General features: G+C 45.8%; 1 protein-coding gene across 6 annotated transcripts in view; it reads left to right on the top strand.

The window, feature by feature from the left end:
• The window catches only part of LOC140199980 (cGMP-dependent 3',5'-cyclic phosphodiesterase), a 343,544-nt gene that overhangs the window by 67,680 nt on the left and 248,046 nt on the right, over nucleotides 1–27,818 (top strand). For 2 of the 6 annotated variants that reach the window (XM_072262534.1, XM_072262535.1), the window contains exon 3: nucleotides 26,980–27,168. The exons of 2 other annotated variants lie outside the window; for them this stretch is intronic. In XM_072262534.1, coding sequence (XP_072118635.1) covers nucleotides 26,980–27,168 — 189 coding nt within the window. Of the gene's footprint in view, nucleotides 1–12,760; nucleotides 12,963–26,979; nucleotides 27,169–27,818 lie in introns of all 6 variants that reach the window. 2 more of the 6 variants (XM_072262539.1, XM_072262538.1) reach the window with 1 other exon arrangement.

Here is a 27,818-nt window from a genome sequence, read left to right on the forward strand (position 1 = left end):
AATAAACTAATATTAATTATAATTCCAAGATAAGAGGTGGGAGCATTAGATAGGATGTGAAGGGGAACTTTTCACTCCAGGGCTGGTAGGAATTAAAAAATTCGGTATCAGGTTTAATATCACTGGCATATGTCGGGAAATTTGTTGTTTTGTGGCAGCGGTACAGTGTAAAACATAATATTAAAAAAGCTATAAATTATAACATGTATATGTATAAAAAATAAATTAAATAGTGCAAAAAGAGAGGGAAATATATAGAGGTAATGCTCATGGGTTCATTGTCTATTTAGAAATCTGATGACAGAGGGGAAGAAGCTGTTCCTGAAATGTTTAGTGCGTGTCTTCAGGCTCCTGTACCTCCTCCTTGATGGTAGCGATGAGAAGAGGGCATGTCCTGGGTGCTGGGGGTCCTTAATGGTGGATGCCACCTTTCTGGGGGATTGACTTTTGAAGGTGTCCTCGATGCTGGGGAGGCTAGTGCATGTTCAAAACACTGGAGGATCTCAGCGGGCCAGGCGGCATCTATGGAAAAGGGTAAACAGTCGATGTTTTGGGCTGAGACCCATCATCAGGACTCATTCTTGCATCCTGCTGAAGGGGCTTGGCCTGACACGTCGACTGTTTATTCCTCTCCATAGATGTTGCCTGACCTGCTGAGTTCCTCCACCATTTTGTGTGTGTTGCTCGGATTTCCAGCATCTGCAGATTTTCTCGTTTTAGGAGCTGACTGAGTTTCTGCAGCTTTTTCCTAATCTGTGCAGTGGCCCCTCCATACCAGACTGTGATGCAACCAGTTAGAATGCTTTACATGGTACATCTGTAGAAATTTACAAAGCACTGTCTGAGGAGGTGGTGGAGCCAGGAACTCTCACAGCATGTAGGAAGTAATCATAGCCAGAAAAATGCTTGAATCACCAAATGTCAAAGGCTACAGATATAATGCTGATAAATGGGGCAAATAAAACACTCAATAGCTATTTCATTAGATACCTCCTGTACCTAATAAAGTGGCCATGTATATATTCATGGTCTTCTGCATCTACTTCAAGGTTCGATGTGTTGTGCATTCAGAGATGCTCTTCTGCACACCACTGTTGTAACACATGGTTATTTGAGTTAATGTCACCTTCCTGTCAGTTTGAACCAGTCTGGCCATTCTCCTTTGATCTCTCTCATCAACAAGGCCTTTTCACCCACAGAACTGCCACTCAATGGATTTTTTTTTGTTTTTCGTACCATTCTCTATAAACTCTAGAGAATGTTGTGTGTGAAAACCCCAGATCAGTAGTTTCTGAGAGACTCAAACCACCCTGTCTGGCACCAACAATCATTCCACAGGACTGCTGCTCACTGGATATATATATTTTTTTTTCTTTTGCACCATTCTCTGTAAACTCCAGAGACTGTTGTGTGTGAAAATCACAGGAGATCAGCAGTTCCTGAGATACTCAAACTACCCTGTATGGCACCAGCAATTATTCCACCGTCAAAGTCACTTAGATCACAGTTCTTCCCCATCCTGATGTTTGGTCTGAACAATCACTCAACCTCTTGATCATGTCTGCATGCTTTTATGCATTTACTTGTTGTTACCTGTTTGGCTAATTAGATATTTGCATTAACAAGCTGGTGTACAGATGCACCTAATAAAGTGGCTTCTGAGTGTAGTTAAGTTTAGTAGTTGGCATGTACATTGTATATTGTCACTTGTGTTGTGACAGGTTTTTCCTGTAAGCACATTGGTCCTGCACCAATTATTGTGGGATGGGTTACACCAAACATTCCGTAAGGCTTAAATACTTGCTGGGCTGGCCTGCACCCAAATTCTCCTGCAAGTTACGACAAGTTACCGTGTACTTCTCAAGTTAATGGTATCTCGTATTGAAACATTGAGAAGGCGGGGTTGAGGAGTCTTCTTGAACCACAACAGTCCTTCTTGTGAGGGTGCCCCCGCGGTGCGGTTGGGAAATAATTCCAGGATTATCCCGCCACACCATCAGCTTCAGAAACAATCATTACCCTTCAACCATCAGGCTCCTGAACTGACCTCACTCACCTCAACTCTGCAAAGACTCCATTACCAATAGGCTCACTTTCAAGGACTCTAGAAATCAGTATTATTTATTTACGTTTTTTTAAAAATTATTTGTTTGTATTCTTTTACACATTATCAATTTATCAGTCTTTGTTAATGTCTTACTTCAGCCCATCACCCGTCCTGGGGCATAAGCTGCTGGTAGTAGCTCACCAGACTCCTCCGTCCTGGGCTGGTCTTTCAAGTTGTCCCCAGGTATAGCCCATCTTTGAAGATCCCTCCTCACCCAGGGATGAGGTCTTTGGAGTTTGTGCTGCTGCTTCTCTGGGTTTTTACAGGATGGGGCTGCTAGCCTCATGCTCAACCCTCCTCCTTCCACAGCTGGGCTTGGATGAGGGCTGAGTTTTTATTTATGTCTAGTTTCTCACAAATCCTATTCTATGTCTTCATTTTCCTGTGAATGCCTGCAAGAAAATGAATCTCAAGGCAGTGTATGGTGACATGTACTTGCTTAGATAATAAACTTATTTTGAATTTTGATTCTGACCTAGTGACGGTGATATATTTCCAGGTGTAGGTGGTGTGAGGCCAGGTGGGCACCTTCCGGGGGGGTTATTCCTTGTGATTTTGCTGTCCTTGTCCTTCCAGGTGGTAGAGGTGGCAGGTTTGGAGGGTGCTCTCCGAGGGGTAGGAGTGCATCCTGTAGATGGATGAACTGCTGGCAGTGATAAAGTGAGTGAATGGTTGCGGATGGGGGTCCTGTCAAGTGGACTTCTTGAGTCTTATTGAAACTGCACTCATCAAGGCTAGTGAAGAGTGCTTCATTTGACAGGAAAAATGAGGGGAGGACTTGCACAGTGAGCAACAGGTCAGTGAAGCATGCTGTACAACAAAGGGATCTGGGAATACAGATCTATAATTCCTTGAAAGGAGTATCACATGTAGATAGGGTCCTAAAGAGAGCTTTTGGCATATTGACACTCTCTGTTGGTTGGGATCAACCATAGATATTGCATCCTAGCTGTCTAGGCACACTTCCAGGGTAGTACAATATGGAGAGCAAGCTGTTGCCCTTGTAGTAAGCTCCCCCTCTCCACACATCTGATAAATCCAAAGGAACGGCAGAGACTGATAAAGTTTGGTACCAGCGGTGTCACAGGAGTTGTCAATCAACTTTGAACTCAATGTAGGACTGCCTTAGGGTCTCCAGCTCTGGATTTTTCCTCGGGGTTTACTCCTGAAGCCTTCCCCATGAGTGGTTATAGCCGCAAGGCAGAGGAGGTTTGAGATCAGAGTTTTCCTTCTCCTAGGTGAGCTGCCTACCACAGCTGAAAAGTCCCATCTGGACAAAGTGACTGGCTTTAAAGCACCAGTAACCCACTTTTACCCCTCCACCGGTCAGTAGAAATGGTTCCACCAGGCTTAGTAAGCCACATATGAAAGCTGGAAGTTGGATGTGGTTGTCTGAGGCTATTTGAGGTGCACTCCACTGGGAGCATTTAATAGGTAGTGGGAGTTTGTCCCCAGTACCACCCTTGATTATGCCAATCTTAAGGAACCTTTGGCGCATTGGCCTTCATAAATCAAAGTATTGAGTACAGGCATTGGAATGTGACGTTGAAGTTGTACAACACGTCTGTGAGGCCTAACTGGAGTACTGTGTGTATTTCTGGTCACCTACCTACAGGAAAGATGTCAATGAGATTGAAAGAGTACGGAGAAAATTTTCAAGGATGTTGCCGGGACTTCAGGCCCTGAGTTTTAGGGAAAATTTGAAAAGGTTAGGACTCTATGCCTGCAGCTTAGAATGAGAGAAGATTTGATAGAGGTATACTAAATTATATAAAGGATAAATGAAAGCAGGCTTTTCCTGCTGAGGTTGGATGAGCTGGAGGTCATGGGTTAAAGGTGAAATGTTTAAGGGGAATATGGGTGGGAACTTCACTCAGTGGGTGGTTCCAGGGTGTAACTAGCTGCCAGTGAAAGAGGTGGATGTAATATTTAAGAGAAGCTTGGATAAGTACATGGAACAGAGGGGTATGGAGGGCTATGATCCAGGCTTGGGTTGATAGGACTATGCAGAATGTTTGGCATGGATTAGATGGGTCAAAGGGCCTGTTTCGGTACTGTAGTGTTCAATGAGTTTCTCGGAAAATATGTTGCTAGTCTTGGTGACACACGTGAGTTTCGCTCTCTGTGTATTTGTTTTACAAGGCATTTAATGCACAAAACGCAGTCCTGTTCGACAGCTGCTGAGTGCCTCACTCCCATCCCTTTCAGCAGAAAACCTCAGCGATCCGCAGTATGACTCACTACAGCTGTCAGATAATACAATTACCATCGCGCGCCGAATATTTCATGCACCTCTTTCTCTCAACGCTAGTCTGTGGGCAGGAATGCAGATCATACAGATTTTAAGATTCTCACACACACTGGATTTCAATGTCCCCCTGTTATGTTCCCCCTCACCCCAAGCTCAGTGCTGCCGTTTCATGGGCACCAACCTCCCCTCCTTAAACAGAGATTCCAACCTAGAGTACTGCAGTACAGAAACATGTCACTCGGCCCATCTAGCTAATGCTAACCAGATTTATTTTACTTATTTGGAGATACGGTGCAGAATAGGCCCTTCTAGCACTTAGAACTGCGCTGCCCAGCAACCCACTGATTTAACCCTAGCCTAATCATGGGACAATTTATAATGACCAATTAACCTACTAACTTGTATGACTTTGGACTGTGGGAGGAAACAGCAGCACCCGGCAAAAACCCCCGCATTCCATGGGGAAGACAATACAGGCTCTTTATAAATGGCTCCTGAATTGGATTCTGATCTCCAATGCCCCAAGCTGTAATAGCGTTGCACAAACTGCTACGTTCCTGTGATCTTCAGCCTAGCCCCATCTCCCTAAACATAGATCATACCCCTCCAAACACCTCCCATCCATGTACCCATCCAAACTTGGGGCATCAGTGTTCAGCGTTCAATTCCGGCACCGTCTGTAATGAGCTCGTACATGCTCCCCATGAATGCGCGAGTTTCCTCAGGTTTCTTGGCTTTCCTCCTACAGTTCAAAGACGCACAGTTAGTAGGTGAATTGGTCATTGTACATTGTCTTGTGATTAGGCTGGGGTTAATTGGTGGGTTGGTGGGTTGCTGGGCAGCTTGTCTCATTGGGCTGGAGGGGCTTGTGCCACGATGTATCTCTAACTAACTAACTAACTAACTAGATAGATAGATAGATAAATAAATAAATAAGTCTCACAATTGAACATGCAGTTACCACACTGCTGGCAGCTCTTTCCACACTCTCATCACCCTCTGAGTGAAGAAGATCCACTCTCAGGTTTCCCTTAAACATTTAACCTTTCACCCTGAACCCATAAACTCTAGTTCTAGTCTCATCCAACCTCAGTGGAAAAGGCCTGCTTGTATTTACCCTATCTGTACCCCTCATAATTTGAAACACAGAGCATAGAATGAAACAGCACAGTACAGGCCCTTCGGCCCACAATGTTGTGCCGACCTTTTCATCTACAAGGTCCAACTACACTTACAGGGATCACTGCCGCAAGAAAGCAGCATCCATCATCCAGGACCTCCACCATCCACGCCATGCTCTCCTCTTGATGCCATGTATAACCCTACACCCATCAGGTACCTGAACCAGTGTGGATCACTTCACTCACTCCAACACTGAACTGATTCCACAACCTATGGACTTTCAAGGATCCTACAACTCATATTCTTGGTATTATTTATCTATCTACAGTACAGTCATAGGCACATATATATAACTAGGGTGCCTAAGACTTTTGCACAGGACTGTAGTAATTTTATGTATTGCACTGTAGCTGGTTTAAAAAAAATAACAGATTTCATGACATGTGTGAGTGATGATAAACCTGATTCTGATATGGGTCTCTATTGTGGACTGAGAGTGGGAATGGGGCAGGGAGAGGGGAATCATGGTTGGGAAAAGAGAAAGGGAGAGGGGAGGGAGTGGGAAGCACCAGAGAGACATTCTGTAATGATCAATAAACCAATTGTTTGGAATCAAATGACTTTGCCTGATGTCTCAGGCCGCCACCCCCCCCCCCCCCACCCCGGCACTCCTTCTCTGCCACCTATCTCACACTCCTCCCATGGCGCTCCACCTTTGCCATTCCGAATGCCCTTTGCTCCTACAAGATTTACAAACTTGCTCTCTGCTCCACGTTGCTAAATAGAGTACTGTGCAAATGCCTTAGGCACCCTAGCTATAGATATGTGACAGACTTTTGAGCAGTGCTGTATCTAGCTATTATTTGTCTTTTTTTGTATTTGCACAGTTTGTCATTGCATATTGATTGTCAGTCTTTGACTCTGTTGTATTTCTTTGTTCTACTCTGAATGCGTGCAAGAATATGAATCTCAGGGTTATGTACGGTAACATAAATATACTTTAATAATAAGTTTACTTGGAATTATTTTGAGACTTAACCTACTCAATGAACAGGATCAGAAGAATGTTTAGAAGAGTTTAGAATAATGAGGAGGGACCTCATTGAAACCTATCAAATATTGAAAGGCCTAGATAGGATGTGGAGAGGGTGTTTCCTATAGTGGGGGAGTCTTGGCCTAGAGGGCACAGCCTCAGAATAGAGGGCAACCATTTAGAACAGAGATGAGGAGGATTTTTTTTCAGTCAGAGGGTGGTTAATCTGTGGAATTTGTTGCCACCGATGATTGTGGAGGTCAAGTCATTGGGTACATTTAAAGTGGAGGCTGATGGGGTCTTGATTAGTAAGGGCATCAAAGGTTACAGGGAAAAGGCAGGAGAATGGGGTTGGGAGTGATATCAAATCAGTCACGATTGAATGGCGGAACAGACTTTCTATGACTCTTTTTGATGGGACTAGGCAGATTATTAAATTGGCCCAGACTAGAGGGACCAAAGGGTCTGTGTTTATGCTGGAGAGTTTTAAGACTCTATGTCTCTCTGACTTGATAGGATGAATAGCCTAATTCTGCTCCTATATCACCAAGATATAGATGGCTACAGGTGTCATGTAGGTAAACAGGTCTGGTACAGATAAGTATGAGGGGTGATTGATAAGTTTGTGGCATAAGATAGATGACGTCAATTTTAGAAAACCTACCACATTTATTTTTCAACATATCCCCTCCTGCATTTACTGACTTAGTCCAGCGGCCATGGAGCATACAGATCCCTTCTTTGTGGAAGTCGGTGTCTCAGATCTCCAGAAAGTGGCCCACAGCAGTGATGATTGATAAGTTCGTGGCCTAAGGTAGAAGGCGATGTGTTACACAGCTCTCGTTACATGCACGTACAGTTCAACTCTTTGAGTGATTATGCAGACAATTTGAAGTTAATAACTCAACCCTTTCTACCTTAGGCCACGAACTTATCAATCACCCCTGCTGTGGACCACTTCCTGGAGGTCCAAGACGCCAGCTTCTACAAAGAAGGGATCCGTATGCTCTACGACCGCTGGACTAAGTGTGTAAATGTAGGAGGGGACTATAAAAATAAATGTGCTAGGTTTTCTAAAATTGACTCCTTCTACCTTAGGTCACGAACTTATCAATCACCCTCGTATAATAGCTGACATGGCTATTAAACAGGAGAACCTGCAGATGCTGGCAATCCAGAGCAACACATACAAAATGCCAGAGAAACTCAGCAGGTTAGGCAGCGTCTATGGAGGGGAATAAAAAGTTGACGATTAGAGCCAAGGCTGTTCTTCGGGACCGGGGGAAACTGTCAGAATAAGAAGAAGGGGGGAGGGGAAGAAGTAAAAGCTAGATGATAGGTGAAGCCAGGTGAGTGGGGCAGGGGTGATGAAGTAAGAAGCTGGGAGGTGGTAGGTGGAGCAGTTAAAGGTCAAAAACGAAGGAATCTGATAGGAGGGGAGAGTGGATCATTGGAGAAAGGGAAGGAGAAGGGGCACCAGGGGATGGTGATAGACAGGTGAGGAGATGAGATAAGAGGTCAAAATGGAGAGTAGAAGAAGAGAGAAGGAGGAGGGAGAAGTTTTCTTTCACAGAATTGGTTGCTACCTAGACAGAATATAAGGTGTTGCTCCTGCAACCTGTGTGTGGCCTCATCGCGGCAGAAGGGGAGGACCCACCTGTTGGAACGGGAATGGGGATAGGAATTAAAATGGTTGGGCACTGGGAAATTCTGCTTCTTGTGGATGGAGTGGAGGTGCTCGAGAAAGTGATATCGACGCCGTGTTTGTGTTGTGAAAGGTTTTTCCTGTAAGCACATGGGATCAAATTGATTCTGGTTACACTGCTCATTGTGGGATGGATTACATCGGACATTCCATGAGGATTGAATACTTGCCGGGCTTACCTGGATTAAAATTCTTCTTCATGTCTAGACAAGTTACTGTGAGCTGATATCAGACCCTTGAATGGACCTCTCTGCAACCCCCCCCCTTTCTCTCACCCTCTCTCACCCCCATTTCTCTCACCCTCTCTCACCCCCCTTTCTCTCACCCTCTCTCACCCCCCTTTCTCTTACCCTCTCTCACCCCCTTTCTCTCACCCCCATTTCTCTCACCCTCTCTCACCCCCATTTCTCTCACCCTCTCTCACCCCCTTTCTCTCACCCTCTCTCACCCCCCTTTTTCTCACCCTCTCTCACCCCCCTTTCACCCTTCTCTCACCCCGATTTCTGTCACCCTCTCTCACTCACCTTTCTCTCACCCTCTCTCACCCCATTTCTCTCACCCTCTCTCACCCCTCCTTTCTCTCACCCTCTCTCACCCCCACTTCTCTCACCCCCATTTCTCTCACCCTCTCTCACCCCCCCTTTCTCTCATCCTCTCCTTTTCTTCTCTCGCTTTAACTCCCTCCCTCTGAAACCCACCTCTTCATGCTTTACCCTCTCTCAGTGGCTCTCTTTCTGGTCTCTGTCTCAAATAACGGTCCCCTCCCCTTTCTCCCCAGTGACCTCCACCCCCCCCCCCACCACCAATAAAGGACGTGAAACGAACATCTATAAATCTGGGAAGTTACGTTGCGGCTTCATAAGACTCTGGTTAGGCCACATCTGGAGTACTGCATACAGTTCTGGTCAATCCACTGTAGGAAGGATGTCGAGGCTTTGGAGAGGGTGCAGAAGAGGTTCACCATGACACAGCCTGCATTAGAGGGCATATGCTATAAGGAGAGGTTGGATGAACTTGGGATGTTTTCCTGGAGCAGTAGAGGCTGAGGGGAGATCTGATAGAGGTTTATAAGAGTATGAGAGGTATAGAGAGAGTAGACAGCATTTTTTTCCAAGGGTTGAAATGTCTAATACCAGAGGGCATGTATTTAAAGTGAGGGGGGGGGTAATTTTAAAGGAGATGTGAGGGGCAAGTTTTTTACCCAGAGAGTGGTGGGTGTCTGGAATGCGCTGCCTGGAGTCGGGGTAGAGTCAATTATATTCGGGACTTTTAAGAGATATGTGAGGGAATTGGAGGGATATAGACATTGGGGAGTTAGAAGGGATTAGCTTAGTTGGCCATTTGATTACTAATTTATTTGGTTCAGCATGACATTGTGGGCCGAACAGCCTGTTCCTGAGCTGTACTGTTCTATGTTTTATAAGTGCGGAAAATTGTCAGAGATAACGGATACTGTTGCCAAGGGCAATGCTGTCTCCCAGTACTGTGAGGTTTGTGGGGATGGATCCAGAGCATACCACCCACAATCCTGATCCAGGAGTAGATTTGCTCCTCAGTGCCCACAACCAATGGTTCACTTTCAAGGACTCTTCATCTCATGTTCTCGATATTTATTGTTTTTGTTCTTTTACCGTTGTATTTGCAGTTTGTCGTCTTTTGCTCACTGGTTGGGTGCGGTCTTTCATTGATCCTATTGTGTTTCTGTGATTTACTGTGAATGCCCACAAGAAAACAAATCTCAGGGTTGTGTATGGTGACGTATATGTACTTTGTTAATAAATGTACTTTGAACTTTGAACACCTACATGGGAGGAACGGGACCGCGAAAGGGAAAGGATTGCTGCCTCACCACTCTAGAGACCTGGGTTCAAACCCTACCTCTGGTGCTTTCTGTGTGGAGTTTGCACGGTCTCCTTGTGAGCATGTGGGTTTCCCTACGTCCTCTCTTACTTCCCAGAGTCGTGTGAGTTGGTGGGTGAATTGTAAATAGTCTCCAGGGCAGATTTGAGGGGGTTTTGTTGATGGGAATCTGGGCAGAACAAAGGCACCAAAGTAGTGTAGCATTTTGCAGCACCAGTGATCGGAAGACCAGCATTCAATTCTCACCTCTGCCCCTAAGGAGTTTGTACCTTTTCCCCATGACTGTGTGGGTTTCCTCCAGATGCTCTGGTTTCCACCCACATTCCAAAGACGTACTGGTTAGTAGGTTAAGTGGTCACATAGTGTAATTGGGCAATGCGGGCAGTTCCTCCAGCATTTTGTGTGTGTTGCTCTGGATTGCCAGCATCTGTAGTTGGTTTAAAAACGCAGACACGAGGAAATCTGCAGATGCTGGAATTTCAAGCAATACACGTAAAAGTTGCTGGTGAACGCAGCAGGCCAGGCGGCATCTATAGGAAGAGAACCCCACGAGGAATAGGGTTCCCCTTGTCCTACCTACCACCCCACCAGCCTCCGGGTCCAACATATAATCCTCCATAACTTCTGCCACCTCCAACGGGATCCCACCGGTAAACACATCTTCCCCGCCCCTCCTCTCTGCTTTCTGCAGGGATTGCTCCCTACGCGACTCCCTTGTCCATTCGTTCCCCCCCCCCCCTGATCCCTCCCGACCGATTTCCCTCCCGGCACTTATCCTTGTAAGCGGAACAAGTGCTACACATGCCCTTACACTTCCTCCCTCACTACCATTCAGGGCCCCAGACAGTCCTTCCAGGTGAGGCGACACTTCACCTGTGAGTCGGCTGGGGTGATATATTGCGTTCAGTGCTCCCTATGCGGCCTTCTATATATTGGCGAAACCTGACGCAGACTGGGAGACTGTTTCACTGAACACCTACGCTCTGTCCGCCAGAGAAAGCAGGATCTCCCAGTGGCCACACATTTTAATTGCACGTCCCATTCCCATTCTGATATGTCTATCCACGGCCTCCTCTACTGTAAGGATGAAGCCACACTCAGGTTGGAGGAACAATGCCTTATATTCCATCTGGGTAGCCTCCAACTTGATGGCATGAACATTGACTTCTCTAACTTCCGTTAATGCCCCACCTGTCCCTCGTACCCCATCCATTATTGCCCATCCTCTAGTCTTCCCCCCTCCCCCTTTCTTTCTCCCTGGACCTCCTGTCTCATGATCCTCTCATATCCCTTTTGCCAATCAACTGTCCAGTTCTTGGCTCCATCCCTCCCCCTCCTGTCTTCTCCTATCATTTTGGATCTCCCCCTCCCCCTCCAACTTTCAAATCTCTTACTCACTCTTCCTTCAGTTAGTCCTGACGAAGGGTCTCAGCCCGAAACATCGACTGTACCTCTTCCTAGAGATGCTGCCTGGCCTGCTGCGTTCACCAGCAACTTTGATGTGTGTTATCTGCAGTTGGTATCGGTGTGTTATTATCACATGCCCCAAGGTGTAGCAGAAGTTTGTCTTGCATACTGTTCATACGTACAGATCAAATCATTACACAGTGTATTGAGGTAGAACAAGAGAAAACAATAACAGAATGCAGAATAAGGTGTAACAGTTACAGAGAAAATTCAGTACAGGTGGACAATAAGAAGCAAGGTCATAACGAGGTAGATTGTGTGGCCAAGAGTCCATCTATCATGTAGGAGCCAGAGGAGTTTACAGAGATTGAAAGGGGTATAGGGACTGGAGGGGTTACAGAGACAGGGAGGGGTGGAGGGACTGGAGGGGTTACAGAGATAGGGAGGGTTGTAGGGACTGGAGGGGCTGCAGAGACGGAGGAGTATAGGGACTGGAGGGGGTTACAGAGACAAGGGTGGGGTGTGTGGATGGAAGGGTTACAGAGACAGGGATGTAGGGACTGGAAGGGGTTACAGAGACAGGGTGGGGTGTAGGGACTGGAAGGGGTTACAGAGACAGGGAGGGGTGTAGGGACTGGAGGGGTTACAGAGACAGGGTGGGGTGTAGGGACTGGAGGGGTTACAGAGACAGGGAGGGGTGTAGGGACTGGAGGGGTTACAGAGACAGAGAGGGGTGTAGGGACTGGAGGGGTCACAGAGACAGGGAGCGGTGTAGGGGCTGGAGGGGTTACAGAGACAGGGAGGGGTGTAGGGGCTGGAGGGGTTACAGAGACAGGGAGGGGTATAGGGACTGGAGGGGTTACAGAGACAGGGAGGGGTGTAGGGACTGGAGGGGTTACAGAGGCAAGGGTGGGGTGTACGGATGGAGGGGTTACAGAGACAGGGAGGGATGTAGGGACTGGAAGGGGTTACGGAGACGGGGAAGTGTAGGGGTAGGGCCTGAGGGGGGGGGGGAATTACAGAGAAGGGTAATGGTATATGGCGTAGAGGGGGTTACATTGTGTTACGTGCCACCTGGGAGATTTGTTCAGTGGATATGCAGTCTCTGAGTTGGAAGCGAACACTGTAATTTCAAGTGCTCTGGCCTTCACCAGAGTTTGTCTCCATGAGGCGACATTTCCTTGCTGATGAGTGAGAAGTAAAGTGATGGCTTTTGCCTCCCGGTTTCTTCTCCACTTCCTGTCAGATTCAATTGCTGCTCTTATGTTCCAACAGACAGACTGACTCCGCAGGAATGATAACACACATTTCCAGCAAATGTGAAAGGTGCTGTCGAAACAAGCGCAGAAACAACTTTGACAACCAAAGGGAGAGGCTATTTTAGTTCTTAACTCGTTCACTGGGGAAGAGTCGTGGAGGACGGGAACAGGCCCTTCGGACTAAGTGATCCATGCCGAGCACGATGAGTCAGAAACAGGTTTATTATCGCTGAATCTTCCAGTTTAATCTAGATTCCAATTAGAATCAGGATCTGGTTTATTATCACTGGCCTATGTCGTTTGGGAGGTGGGGTGGAGATACGTCTCTACCAAAGGAGGTGTGAGCCACTCCTTCCCTCCAGTCGCCTTCAGGTCACCCTTGGGCAAGGTGTAGCACCTGCTTAGCCCCTCGATCAGGGTCACGTGAAACCATGGGAGCAGGTGGTGGATGGTCGTATGAGCAGCTGGTGCATATCACAAGTCCTGGTTATGCGGCCACTGACACCAGGCAGACAATCTCTGGAGAGTATTGATAACGGCTGTGGTCACCCGTTCTGTAAAGGCACTGTCCAGAAGAAGGCAATGGCAAACCACTTCTGTAGAAAAAAATTGCCAGGAGCAATCATGGTTCTGAGACCATGATTGCCTATGTCATCTGACACAGTACATAACGATGATGATGTCATGAGGTTTGTTGCTATGGGGCAGCTGCACATTGCAATGCATAAAAATTACTACAAGTTAATAAGGAAGTAAATGCACAGTGTAAAAGAAGAATAGTGAGGAATACAAGGAAAATGTTTCAAATGTAAAGTGAGAGTACACTGGTAAGGGCAAGATCCTTAACAGTGTTGATGAGCAGAACAACCTTGGGATCCAAGTTCATAGCTCCCTGAAAGTGGCTGCGCAGATTGATACGATGATTAAGAAGGCTTACGGCATGCTTGCCTTTAATAGTCAAGGCACCAAGTTCAAAAATCAGGAAGTTATGTTGCAACTAACTTAGGCCACATCTGGAGTATGGTGTACAGTTCTGGTTGCCCCACTACAGGAAGGATGTCGAGGCTTTGGAGAGGGTGCAGAAGAGGTTCACCAGGTTGCTGGCTGGATCAGAGGGCATGTGCTATAACGAGAGATTGGACAAACTTGAATTGTTTTCTCTGGAATGGCAGAGGCTGAAGGGAGATTTGATCGAGGTTTATAAGATTATGAGAAGCATAGATAGATTAGACAGACAGTATCTTTTTCCCAGGGTTGAAAGGACTAATATCAGAGGACATGCATTTCAGGTGAGAGAGGATAATTTCAAAGAAGATGCCAGGGGCAAGTTTTTTTACACTGAGTGTGGTGAGTGCCTGGAATGTGCTGCCTCGGGTGGGGGTAGAGGCAGATACATCAGGGACTTTTAAGAGATTTTAGATAGATACATGAATGTGAAGAAAATGGAAGGATATGGACATTGTGTAGGCAGAAGTGATTAGTTTAGTTGGCCATTTGATCACTAATTTAATTGGTTGGGCACAACATTGTGGGCTGAAGGGCCTGTTCCTGTGCTGTACTGTTCTAGTGTTAGAGACTGTTGTGCATCTGACTGCGGAAGGGAAGAAGCTTTTTCTCTCTAAGTCAATCCGATTTGCTTGCATTTTGCCCACGGAATTCATCCCTGGCATAAACAGGGTTAGTCTAAACCCTTCCTGTCCACATACATTTTAAATGTTGTCAATGTTCCTGCCTCAACCACTTCCTTGTTCCAGGTACTCACCACCCGCTGTAATGTTTTTTGTTATATTAAGCACATAAATAATAGAAAAATGGAGGGTTATGTAGGAGGGAAGGGTTAGGTCGATCTTAGATTTGGCACAGAATCCTGGGCTGAAGGGCCTGTACTGTGCTTCAATGTTCTATGTCTTACCCTTTGGGTGAAGACGTCGTTCCCATTAAATCTCTCCCCTCTTAATGAAAACCTCTAAGTTCTTGATTCCCCAGCCCTGGTGTATTCACCCTTTTGTATATATGACCCGAGTGATTCTAGAAGATCATCCCTCATTCTCCTACACTCGGAGAGAAAATAAGTTCCAACCTGCCCAACCTCTCTCCCTAACTCATAACTGCGTTCTGTTATTGCTTCCCCTTGTCCTACGTCAATGCGCTGTGTAATGATTTGATTTGTGTGAACACTATGCAAGACAAACTCTTCTCCGTATCTCAGTACATGGGACATTAATAATCCAATTGCAATTCCAAGAGTACTGAACAGTCCCCTAGTTTTCGCATTCTGTCTGGGTGCCCTCCAACCAGATGGCACGAATATCAATTTCACCTTCCGATGAACAATTACCACCCCTCCCCCTTCCTCTATTCCCCACTCTGACTTTCACTTCTTCTCACTTGCCTATTACTTCCCTCCGGGTTCCCTCCTCCTTCCCTTTCTCATATGATCCACTCTCCTCTCTTATCAGCTTCTTTGTTCTCCATCCCTTGACCTTTCCCACCCACCTGTATTCACCTATCACCTTCCAGCTAGCCTCCTCCCCCCTTCCCCCCGCCTTTTTGTTTGGGTATCTTCCCCCTTCCTTTCCAGTCCTGAGGAGGGCTCTTGGTCTGCAGCGTCAACTGTTTACTCTTTTCCATCGACACTGCCAGACCTGCTGAGTTCCTGTAGCATACTGTGCGTGTTGCTTTGGATTTCCAGCATCTGCAGAATCTCGTGTTTGTGATTCCCTACTTTGATAAGGTGGATTCGTGACCTCACCATTTACCTTGCCAAGGCCTTTGCTCCTTACTGTCTACCTGCACTCTCTCTGTCACTGTAACACTTTATCCTGCATTGGTATTATTTTGCCTTCTTCCTCGATGCCTTGTTTACCTTGTTCTACCTTGGGTAGCAGAGTGGACATATGTCTCTGCCAAAGGAAGTGTAAGATGCTTTTTCCCTCTGCTGACTGGCAGGCCACCCTTGGGCAAGGTGTAGCCCCACTTAGCACCCCCACCACCCCACCCAATCAGGGTCACGTGAATCTATGGGAGCAGATGGTGGATGGTCGTACGAGCAGCCGGTGCATATCATGTCCTGGGTATGTAATCACTGACGCCAGGCAAACAATCTCTGAAGATTATTGAAACTGGCTGTGGTCACCCGTCTTGTAAAGACACTGCCCAGAAGAAGGCAATGGCAAACTACTTCTATAGAAAGATTTACCAAGAACAATCGTGGTCATTGAAAGACCATGATTGCCCATGTCATACGACAAGGCACAAAACGAACGAACAAACCTCCACGCATTGTAGTGAATTGATCAGTATGAATGGTATGGAAGACGAAGTTAGTACATCTGACTACACAACTCCAATTTGCTGATATTTGTCTCTGGACTTCTCCTATCCATTTACCTGTCCAACTGTCTTGATATACCTGCCTCAACCACTTCCCCTGGCTGATTGTTCCATACACACACCACCCTCTGGGTGAAAAAATTGTCCCTCAGATTCCTTTAAAATATCCCCCTTCCAATGTTACCTGTAATTTTTTTTTAACAGCTGCTCTGACCAACCACTGCTCTGAGCAGGAAATTTCTGCACAGCTGAAATCTGCCTGGCACTTTGTCATGATATAAAAGAAAATTCCAGTTGCGTGGCAATGAAGGCTATGTGCGTGGGAGCATTTCAGTTACTGTGCGGCAGCCTAGAGGGAACACATCCCTTCGGGTTTATTTTATTTAGAGATACTGATGGGACAGACACAGTCAGCCTACCGAGCCGCGCTGCCCAGCAACCCACCTATTTAACCATAGAAGACTCAGTTGTTCAGGAGGGTTGGCAACTGTGATATCATCATGGCTACAGCAGACCAAAATCGACAAGTCCTGATGTCAATCACCATCACCATGGTGACGGCTATCCATTAAAAGGGGAAACTGCCAACTCTGATTGGTAGCACTCATTCGATCTTCCCATGTAAGGCTTTCAGGAGGCTGTTCAACACATGAATACAAGGCCATAAGACTCAGGAGCGGAGTCCGTCCACTTGGCCCATTGAGTCGTCTCAGCCAATTTAGAGCTGCTGACCTTCACTACCACCGATCTGTCAGTGTAGATGGGCACATGTTCACTTTCTTTCCCCTTACTGAATCAACGATCAGCTCTTTAGACCACAAGACACAGCTGCTGAATTAGACCATCCAGCCCATCGAGTCTGCTCCGCCATTCCGTCATGGCTGATTTATTATCCCTCTCAAACCCATTCCCTTGCCTTCTCCAATGTAACCTTTGACAACCTTGCTAAACCTATCAGTCTCTGCTTTAAATATAACCAAAGCCTTGGCCTTCACACTAGTCTATGGCAATGAATTCCAGATTCAATACCCTCTGGTTAAAGAAATTGCTCCTCATCTCTGTTCTAAAAGGAGGTCCCTCTGGTCCTAAGCTCCCTCACTATAGGAAACATCCTTTCTACCTTCACTCTGTCTTGGCCTTTCAATGCCTTCAATATGCTGGCAATGGAGGGATATGGATTATGTGCAGGCAGAAGGGATTTATTTTAATTTAATATTGTGTTCAGCAAGACAACGAGGGCCGAAGGGCCTGTTCCTGTGCTCTACTGTTCCATGTTTTGTTGTCTGTCTCTGAAACTTGTCCTATTCAGGAGATGTTCAATGCCAGGTGATCTGTGGCTGTCCTGAAGATTGCTGGGACATTGAAAAGCGCTCTTTCAATGGACTGTGAAGCCAAGCTAAAGATTAAAGATAAAAGATTAACATTATTTGTTACATGTACAGTGTCTATTAAAGTATTCACCCCCCCCCTTGGAAGTTTTCATGTTTTATTGTTTTACAACATTGAATCACAATGGATTTAATTTGGCTTTTTTTTTGACACTGATCAACAGAAAAAGCTTCTTTCATGTCAAAGTGAAAACAGATCTCTATAAAGTGATCTAAATCAGGTACAAATATAAAACACAAAATAATTAATTACATAAGTATTCGCCCCCCCCCCCATAATGCAACACACCAAATCATCATTGGTGCAGCCAATTGGTTTTAAAAATCACATAATTAGTTAAATGGAGATCATCATGTGCAGACAAGGTGTTTCAATTGATTGTAGTAAAAATACACCTGTATCTGGAAGGTCCAACTGCAGGTGAGTAGGTATCCTGGCAAAAAACTACACCATGAAGACAAAAGAACACTCTAAGCAATTCTGTGAAAAGGTTATTGAAAAACACAAGTCAGGAGATGGATGCAAGAAAATTTCCAAGTCACTGAATGTTCCTTGGAGTACAGTAAAGTCAATCATCAAGAATTGGAAAGAATATGGCACAGCTGTAAATCTGCCTAGAGCAGGCTGTCCTCAAAAACTGAGTGACTGTACAAGAAGAGGACCAGTGAGGGAGGCCACCAAGAGACCTAAGACAACTCTGGAGGAGTTACAAGTTTCGGTGGCTGAGCTGGGAAAGACTGTTGCCCGGTTGCTTCACCAGTCGCAGCTTTATGGGAGCGTGGCAAAGAAAAAAACACTGTTGAAAAAAACTTGCACAAAATCTCGCTAGAGTTTGCCAGAAGACATGTGGGAGACTCTGAAGTTAGCTGGATGAAGGTTCTATGGTCTGATGAAACCAAAAATGAGTATGTTTGGTGCAGGTCAAACATCGCACATCATCCCTGCTGTGAAGCATGGTGGTGGCTGCATCATGCTGTGGGGATGTTTCACTGCAGCAGACCCCGGAAGGCTTGTGAAGACAGAGGGTAAAATGCATGCAGCAAAATACAGAGAAATACCATGGTAGCGGAGTCTAGGACAAGAGGGCACAACTTCAGGGTTGAAGGACGTCCATTCAGAACAGAAGTGTGGAGAAATTACTTTAGTCAGAGGACGGTAAATCCATGGAATTTGTTGCCTCGAGCGGCTGTGGAGGCCAAGTCATTGGGTGTATTTAAGGCAGAGATTAATAGGTTCTTGATTAGCCAGGGCATCAAAGGGTATGGGGAGAAAGCAGGGGAGTGAGAATGACTGGAAGAATTGGATCAGCCAATGATTGAATGGTGTAGTAGACTTGATAGGCTGAAAGGCCTACTTCTGCTCCTATATCTTCTGGTCTTCTGGTCTTAATTCCTGGAGGAAAACCTGATGCAGTCTGCAAGAGAACTGTGACTTGGGAGAAGATTTAGTTATAGTCATAGTCATAGTCATACTTTATTGATCCCAGGGGAAATTGGTTTTCGTTACAGTTGCACCATAAATAATAAATAGTAGAACCATAATAGTTAAATAGTAATATGTAAATTATGCCAGTAAATTATGAAATAAGTCCAGGACCAGCCTATTGGCTCAGTGTGTCTGACCCTCCAAGGGAGGAGTTGTAAAGTTTGATGGCCACAGGCAGGAATGACCTCCTTTGATGCTCTGTGCTGCATCTTGGTGGAATGAGTCTCTGGCTGAATGTACTCCTGTGCCCACCCAGTACATTATGTAGAGGATGGGAAACATTGACCAAGATGGCATGCAACTTAGACAGCATCCTCTTTTCAGACACCACCATGAGAGAGTCCAGTTCCATCCCCACAACATCACTGGCCTTACGGATGAGTCTGTTGATTCTGTTGGTGTCTGTTACCCTCAGCCTGCTGCCCCAGCACACAACAGCAAACATGATAGCACTGGCCACCACAGACTCGTAGAACATCCTCAGCATCGTCCGGCAGATGTTAAAGGACCTCAGTCTCCTCAGGAAATAGAGATGACTCTGACCCTTCTTGTAGACAGCCTCAGTGTTCTTTGACCAGTCCAGTTTATTGTCAATTCATATCCCCAGGTATATGTAATCCTCCACCATGTCCACACTGACCCCCTGGATGGAAACGGGGGTCACCGGTACCTTAGCTCTCCTCAGGTCTACCACCAGCTCCTTAGTCTTTTTCACATTAAGCTGCAGATAATTCTGCTCACACCATGTGACAAAGTTTCCTACCGTAGCCCTGTACTTAGCCTCATCTCCCTTGCTGATGCATCCAGCATCAGCTTTGTTCTGCTGGAAAACAAATCAGATTTGTTTTCCAGCAAGACAATGTCCCTGAGCATAAAACCAAAGCTACACATGAATGGCTTAAAAACAACAAAGTTAATGTCTTGGAGTGGCCAAGTCACAGTGCAGACCTCAATCCAATTAAGAATTTGTGGCTGGACTTCACTCATGATCCCCTTGCAATCTGACAGGGCTTGAGCAGTTTTGTAAAGAAGAATGGAGAAAAATTGCAGTGTCCAGATGGGCAAAGCTGATAGAGACCTATCCACACAGACTCAGGGCTGTAATTGCTGCCAAAGGTGCATCTACTAAATACTGACTTGAAGGGGCTGAATGATCATGCAATCAATTATTTTGTGTTTAATAATTGTAATAAATTTAGACCAATTTGTAGAAATTTGTTTTCACTTTGACACAAAAGAGCCTTTTCTGTGGATCAGTAGAAACATAGAAAACCTACAGCACAATACAGGCCCATCAGCCCACAAAGTTGTGTCAAACATGTCCCTACTTTAGAAATTTTAGGTTTACCTATAGCCTTCTATTTTTCTAAGCTCCATGTACCTACCCTATCGTATCCGCCTCCACCACTGTTGCCGGCAGCCCATTCCACACACTCACCATTCTCTGAGTAAAAAACTTACCCCTGACATGTCCTCTGTGCCTACTCCCCAGCACCTTAAACCTGTGTCCTCTTGTGGCAACCATTTCAGCCCTGGGGAAAAGCCTCTGACTATCCACACGATCAATGCCTCTCATCATCTTATACACCTCTATCAGGTCACCTCTCATCCTTCGTCGCTCCAAGGAGAAAAGGCCGAGTTCACTCAACCTTTTTTTTATAAGTCATGCTCCCCAATCCAGGCAGCAGCCTTGTAAATCTCCTCTGCACCCTTTCTATGGTTTCCACATCCTTCCTGTAGTGAGGCGACCAGAAATGAGCGCAGTACTCCAAGTGTGGCCTAACCAGGGTCCTATATAGTTGCAAGATTACCTCTTGGCTCCTAAATTCAATTCAACGATTAATGAAGGCCAGTACACCGTATGCCTTCTTAGCCACACAGTCAACCTGCGCAGCTGCTTTGAGTGTCCTATGGACTCGGATCCCAAGATCCCTGTGATCCTCCTCACTCCAAGAATCTTACCACTAATAATATATTTTGCCATCATATTTGACCTACCAAAGTGAACCACTTCACACTTATCTGGGTTGAACTCCATCTGCCACTTCTCAGCCCAGTTTTACATCCTATCAATATCCCGCTGTAACCTCTGACAGCCCTCCACACTATCCACAACACCTCCAACCTTTGTGTCATCAGCAAACTTACTAACCCATCCCTCCACTTCCTCATCCAGGTCATTTATAAAAATCACGAAGGGTAAGGGTCCCAGAACAGATCCCTGAGACACTCCACTGTTGACCGACCTCCATGCAGAATATGAACCACTCTTTGCCTTCTGTGAGCAAGGCAGTTCTGGATCCTCAAAGCAATGTCCCCTTGGATCCCATGCCTCCTGACTTTCTCAATAAGCCTTGCATCAGGTACCTTATCAAATACCTTGCTGAAATCCATATACTGTACACTATATCTACTGCTCTTCCTTCATCAATGTGTTTAGTCACATCCTCAAAAAATTCAATCAGGATCATAAGGCACAACCTGCCCTTGACAAAACCATGCTGACTATTCCTAATCATATTATACCTCTCCAAATGTTCATAAATCCTGCCTCTCAGGATTTTCTCCATCAACTTACCAACCACAGAGGTAAGACTCACTGGCCTATAATTTCCTGGGCTATCTCTACTCCCTTTCTTGAATAAAGGAACAACATCCGCAACTCTCCAATCCTCCAGAACCTCTCCTGTCCTCATTGATGATGCGGTGATCATCGCCAGAGGCTCAGCAATCTCCTCCCTTGCCTCCCACAGTAGCCTGAGGTACATCTCATCCGGTCCCGGCGACTTATTCAACTTGATGCTTTCCAAAAGCTCCAGCACATCCTCTTTCTTAATACCTACATGCTCAAGCTTTTCAGTCTGCTGCAAGTCATCAAGATCCTTTTCCATAGTGAATACTGAAGTAAAGTATTCATTAAGTACCTCTACTATTTCCTCCGGTTCCATACATACTTTCCCACTGTCACACTTGATAGGTCCTATTCTTTCACATCTTATCCTCTTGCTCTTCACATACTTGTAGAATGCCTTGGGGCTTTCCTTAATCCTGCCCGCCTAGGCCTTCTCATTGCCCCATCTGGCTCTCCTATGATAGCTCCTATATCAGTGTCAAATAAGCCAACTTAAATCCACTGTGATTTAATGCTATAAAATATGAAAACTTCCAATGGGGGGGGGGGTGAATACTTTTTGTAGGCACTGTACATTGAAACATACAGTGAAATGCATTATTTGTGTCAGCAACCAGCACGATCTTGGAATTTGCCGGGGGCTGCCCAAAAGTATTGCCATGTTTGCAGTGCCAAAATAGCATTTCCCCAAGTCACTAACCCTAACCTGCATGTCTTTGGAATGTGGGTGGAAACCCACACTATAATGGGGCTAACAAGGGGATTAGTGGCATCCCTGTTAGCTGGATCTGCATACTGCACACAGTTGTTCACCTCATTCCATCACATACCTGGTCACTATATCTCACAAACGTTTCCGGAATTTAAATTGCAGACAGTGACTAAGAGAAGAAAGATTTACTCTCTGTCTGACTTGTGCTCTGAGTGTAAATGATGGGATGGTGTAGGGGAAGCTTCATTCTGTGTCTGACCCTGGGAGTTTGTGATGGGACAGTGTAGGGGAAGCTTCATTCTCTGTCTGACCCTGGGAGTTTGTGATGGGACAGTGTAGGGGAAGCTTTATTCTCTGTCTGACCCTGGGAGTTTGTGATGGGTCAGTGTAGGGGAAGCTTCACTCTATGTCTGACCCTGGGAGTGTGTGATGGGACAGTGTAGAGGGAGTTTCACTCTGTGTCTGACCCCGGGAGTGTGTGATGGGACAGTGTAGAGGGAGTTTCACTCTGTGTCTGACCCCGGGAGTGTGTGATGGGACTGTGTGGAGGGACATTCACTCTGTGTCTGAGCCTGGGAGTGTGTGATGGGACTGTGTAGAGGGAGCTTCACACTGCGTAAAGTTCAGTTTTGGGACTAGCGGCTGGAGGCTTTCAGCTTCAATTAGCTTTTACGGTTTGAAGTGAATTGAAATGAGATGTGTATTTGCTAAATTAAATTCTGTTTCCAAGGGAACGGACCTGCTATTCCTCACCATCCCTATGGAACATTCAGTACGTTCTGACTTGATACTTGAGTTGGACGCCTGTCACTGTTGGGTGAAGGAGCAGTTAACTGATTGTTCTTGTGGGTTGGTGCCATCTATCATCCACTCTCCCCACCCGCTGAATCCGATCCCATTGTCCACGGAAACTGTCCCTCGTCACCAAATGTCCCCACCCACTGAATCCCCTCCCACAGCCCATGGACCTTCTTTCCCCCGTCACTGAATCTCCCCAGCCACTGAATCCCTTCCCACAAGCCACGGATACTCTCCCCCATCACCATCTCTCCCCACACATAGAATCCCCTCCCGCAGCTCACGGATGCTCTCCCCCATCATCATTTCTCCCCAGCCACTCAATCCCCTCCCACAGCTCACAGGCAGTCTCCCCCTTCATCAGCTCTCCCCGCACACAGAATCTCCTCCCTCAGCTCACAGGCACTCTCCCCCTTCACCAGCTCTCCCCAGCCACTCATTCCCCTCCCACAGCTCACAGGCACTCTCTCCCTTCACCAGCTCTCCCTGCACATCTCCCACAGCCCACGGGCACTCTCCCCCCATCACCAGCTCTCCCCACACACAGAATCTCCTCCCACAGCTCACGGGCACTTTCCCCCTTCATCAGCTCTCCCCGCACACTCTACTTCTCTGTAAGTTACAGTAAGAAATATATTTTAAAAATCTGACGGTGGAGGGGGAAGAAGCTGTTCCTAAAACATTGAGTGTGTGTCTTCAGGCTCCTGTACCACCTCCTTGGTGGTAGCAATGAGAAGAAGGCATGTCCAAGATGGTAAAGGTCCATAATGATGAATTTTGCCTTTTTTGAGGCATCTCCTTTTGAAGATATCCACGATTCTGGGAAGGCTAGTGCCCATGATGGAAATGGCTGAGCTTACAACTTTCTGTGGCTTTTCCAATCCTGTGCAGTGGCCCCTCCAGACCAGACAATGTTGCAACCAGTTAGAATGTTCTCCACAGTACATCTGAAGAAAGTTGCTAGAATATTTAGTGACATACCAAAGTTTCTCAAACTCAGTGAAATATAGCTGCTGTCATGCCTTCTTCGTAAATACATCAGTGTTTTGGGGCAGGGATAGATCCTCAGATATGTTGATACCCAAGAACTTGAAAATGCTCACCTTTTCCACTGCTGACCTCTCTTTGAGGACTTGTGTGTATTCACTTGTCTTCACAGAATTCCTCTGCTCTGGGAGACACTCCACTACCCTGGCAACCTGTCTCTGAATTTTACAGGCTGTCACCTTTTGATTCCATTCTAAGGAAACATGTAGTTCAGTTGGGTTAATTCCAAATCTGAGGAAGAGCGCATATTTGGCATGTTGTGGCAAACTTCTATAGGTGCACAGTGAAGAGTGCCCCAGCTGGTTGTATCATGGCCTGGAATGAAAACACCAATGCCCAAGAACAGTAACGTGTACAAAATGTAGTGGACGCAGCCTAGTTCATCATGGGTAAAGCTCTCCCCACCATTGAAGACACCTACAAGGAGCAATGCCATAAGAAAGCAGCATCCATCATCAGACACCCTCACCACCTAGGTCACGCTCTCTTCTCACTCCTGCCATCAGGATGGAGGTACAGGAGCCTCAGGATTCATACCACCAGGTTCAGGAACAGTTATTACCCCTCAACCATCAGGCTTCTGAATCAGAGGGGTAACATCACTCACTCCAACACTGAACCAATTCTACAACCGGTGGACTCACTTTCAAGGACTCTGCAGACCATGTTCTCAGAATTATTTATTATTATTATTATTTATTTTTTCAACTCGGGCTGGTAAAACCTGAGGTATGGGCAGAACCAAGCACACTCATTTATCAATTGCTGGGAATTTTCAGACTATTCTAGTGGTGTTTATTATTGTTGCTTTCTGAAGATTTACATAAATATTGCTGTGTAGCCTAATTATTTAATACTATTGTGTAGGGACTTTGGGATGACACCAGTTGTAGATATCGCTATTGGGACATGTTCATGTTCCATAGTCTTTCAATTTCCTATTTTAATTCAGCATATTTCTGGTGTTTTTCACTTGCTGATTTCTGTATGTTGTGTGTGTTTGGAATGGCCATGTCTATTAAGTAAATTATTTTTGCTTGTTCATCCTGTATTATTATATCCAGATGGATATTGTAGATTGTGGTCTGTAATAACCGATCAGTCATAATATAATTTGTGGCACTCTGACACTAAAACTGGATCAGACTTGTATTTATAGTAAGGTTTGGTTTCTTTTATGAATTTGTATTTTAAGGCAAGATTTTGGTTAATAATGATTTCCACTTGCTGTGTAAGTAATCAGATTGAGTTAAACTGCCGCAGGATCCTGTAATGTGTTGGATTGTTTCTGGTTTCTCGCTGCATTTTCTGCATTTATTGTCTTGAATTTGTTGGTTTTTTGTTATGTATTTTTGAAATTATTTGTATTAACCTGCATTGCCACAAGGAACCCATCTATTTCTGGGAAAAGGTCTCCAACTTTGAGTCAGGCGTTTGACGCTCCCTTGTTGACATCTAGTCTGCTCAGATCATGAGGATGTCTAGTATTATTATTTTTATTATTATTAGTTGCTTTTGTATTTGCACAGTTTGTCTTTTGCATATTGGTTGCTTGTCCGTCTTTGTGTGTAGTTTTTCATTCATTCTATTGTGTTTTTTTGTTCTACTGTGAATACCTGCAAGACAATGAATCTCACAGTATGATGACATATATGTGCTTCAATAATAAATTTACTTTGATCTTTGAAATCCATTGGATTTTTTCCTGATACTTTTGTACTTACAGAATCTCTTATTGCCTCCAAAGGGTTAACCCAGGAGATTAAATAGGGGGAGGCATGTTGTTCCCAGGTACTGGCTTGGCCTGAGCCTCTCAGGCAAGCTGAAAGGCAGTGTAAAATTAAAATGTCAGAACACATTATATGATGGTTCTGTGGAGTGTCAGAGGCTGCGTCTCCTGGTGGGGAACAGCAGGGAACAGGACGGATTTCATCCAAGATCTCAGCTTGTTAATTCTCTTGATATTAATTTCCTGGGTAAAGTTGGATGAGTTCCGGCTCAGTCACTGAGAAGGAGCAATTTCTCCATCCCCAGCTGCTCCTGTGAGCATTCCACTCAACGTGTTCTAGATACCAACATTCATTAATTCAGGAAATTGTTGGAGGAGACAGGGGTCACAGAAATGCAGTTGGTTGCTTGGCGATGAAGGTTTGACCTGCATTTATCTGGCACCTATCTACTCCAATGCAAAAACAAAACAGATGAGGCTCATCAGCCATAGTTGGCAGCTCATCTAGGAGAAGGAAAATTCTGATCTCAAACCTCCGCTGCCTTGCAGCTATACCCACGCTTGGGGAAGGCTTCAGGAGTAAACCCTGAGGAAAATCGCAGAGCTGGAGTCTCTAAGGCAATCCTACGTTGAATTCAATGCTGACTGGCAACACCTGCGAAGCCACTGATGCTTGACTCTGTCGGTCTCTGCCATTCCTTTGTATTCTTCAGCTCCCCCCTCTCCATGCAGCTGATGAATCCAAAGGAACGACAGAGACTGACAGATGAAAAGAACTGAAAGAACTTAGCAGGTTAAGTAGCACCGATGGAGAGGAATAAACAGTCAATATTACATGCTGACACCCTGATGAAGGGTCTCTGGGCAAAACCTCAACTGTTTACACCTCTCCATAGATGCTGCCTGACCTGCTGAGTTCCTCCAGCATTTTGTGTGTGTTTCTTGTGATGCAACCGGTCATGATGCTTTTCACTGTGCATCTGTAGAAGTTTGGTAAACTTCTGAGTTTCATACAAATCTGCAAAAAATTCTAAGAAAGTAGAGGGTGTGGCCTGCCCGGTCTATCCCTGGTGGGTTCGTGATTTCTGATGGCTTGTGTTGATATTCTAGAACACTGATGGACATCCAGACTCCGGTGCAGAAAGAGAGGCAGAGAATGCCACTGTAAAGGACGGGAGGAAGTGTCGCAGGAAAGGAAAAGAGAGGAGAAGCAATAATGACAGGGAGAGAGGCACAGAGACCTTCACAGAGAGGCAGCACAGGTGTGAGCAGGAACAAGACCAGAAAGTACAGAGACAGGTGAAGATACTGCCGAACTTTGAGAGTGCCTGCGCGATTTCCACACTGCCCTATACTGCTCAAGAGGTGAGGTTCGAGGGTGGTTGGGTTGGGATGTGGCAGGAGGGAGGGGAGTGGCAGAGGCAGGGGCAGGGGCAGGGGCATTTGAACCGCACAGGGAAGTGTTACATAGAGCAGAGAACAGTAGAGCACAGTATGGGCCCTTCGGCCCACGGTGATGTGTCGACCTTTGAACCTACTCGAAGTTCAATCTTAAACACAAGAGATTCTGCAGACGCTGGAAATTCAGAGTGACACATTCAAAATGCTGGAGGAGCTCAGCAGGTCAGGCGGCATCCAGTGAGGGGAATAAACTGTTGATGTTCTGGGCAGGGACCCTTCATCAGGATCAATCTAACCCTTCCCTCCTACATGGCTTAAGAATCTCTTAAATGTCCCTAATGTACCTGGCTCTACCACCATCCCTGGCAGAGCATTCCAGGCAATCACCACTCTGTGTTTAAAAAAAAATCCGATTCCTAAATGGACATTGAACCCATGAACACTACCTCACCTTGTTCTTTCTATATGATCATGTATTGCATTGTACTACTGCTGCTGCTAAGCTAACAAATTTCACGAAGTATGCCGGTGTTAATAAATGGATTCTG

The sequence above is a fragment of the Mobula birostris genome, chromosome 7 (assembly GCF_030028105.1).
Source record: "Mobula birostris isolate sMobBir1 chromosome 7, sMobBir1.hap1, whole genome shotgun sequence".
NCBI lineage: Eukaryota > Metazoa > Chordata > Chondrichthyes > Myliobatiformes > Myliobatidae > Mobula > Mobula birostris.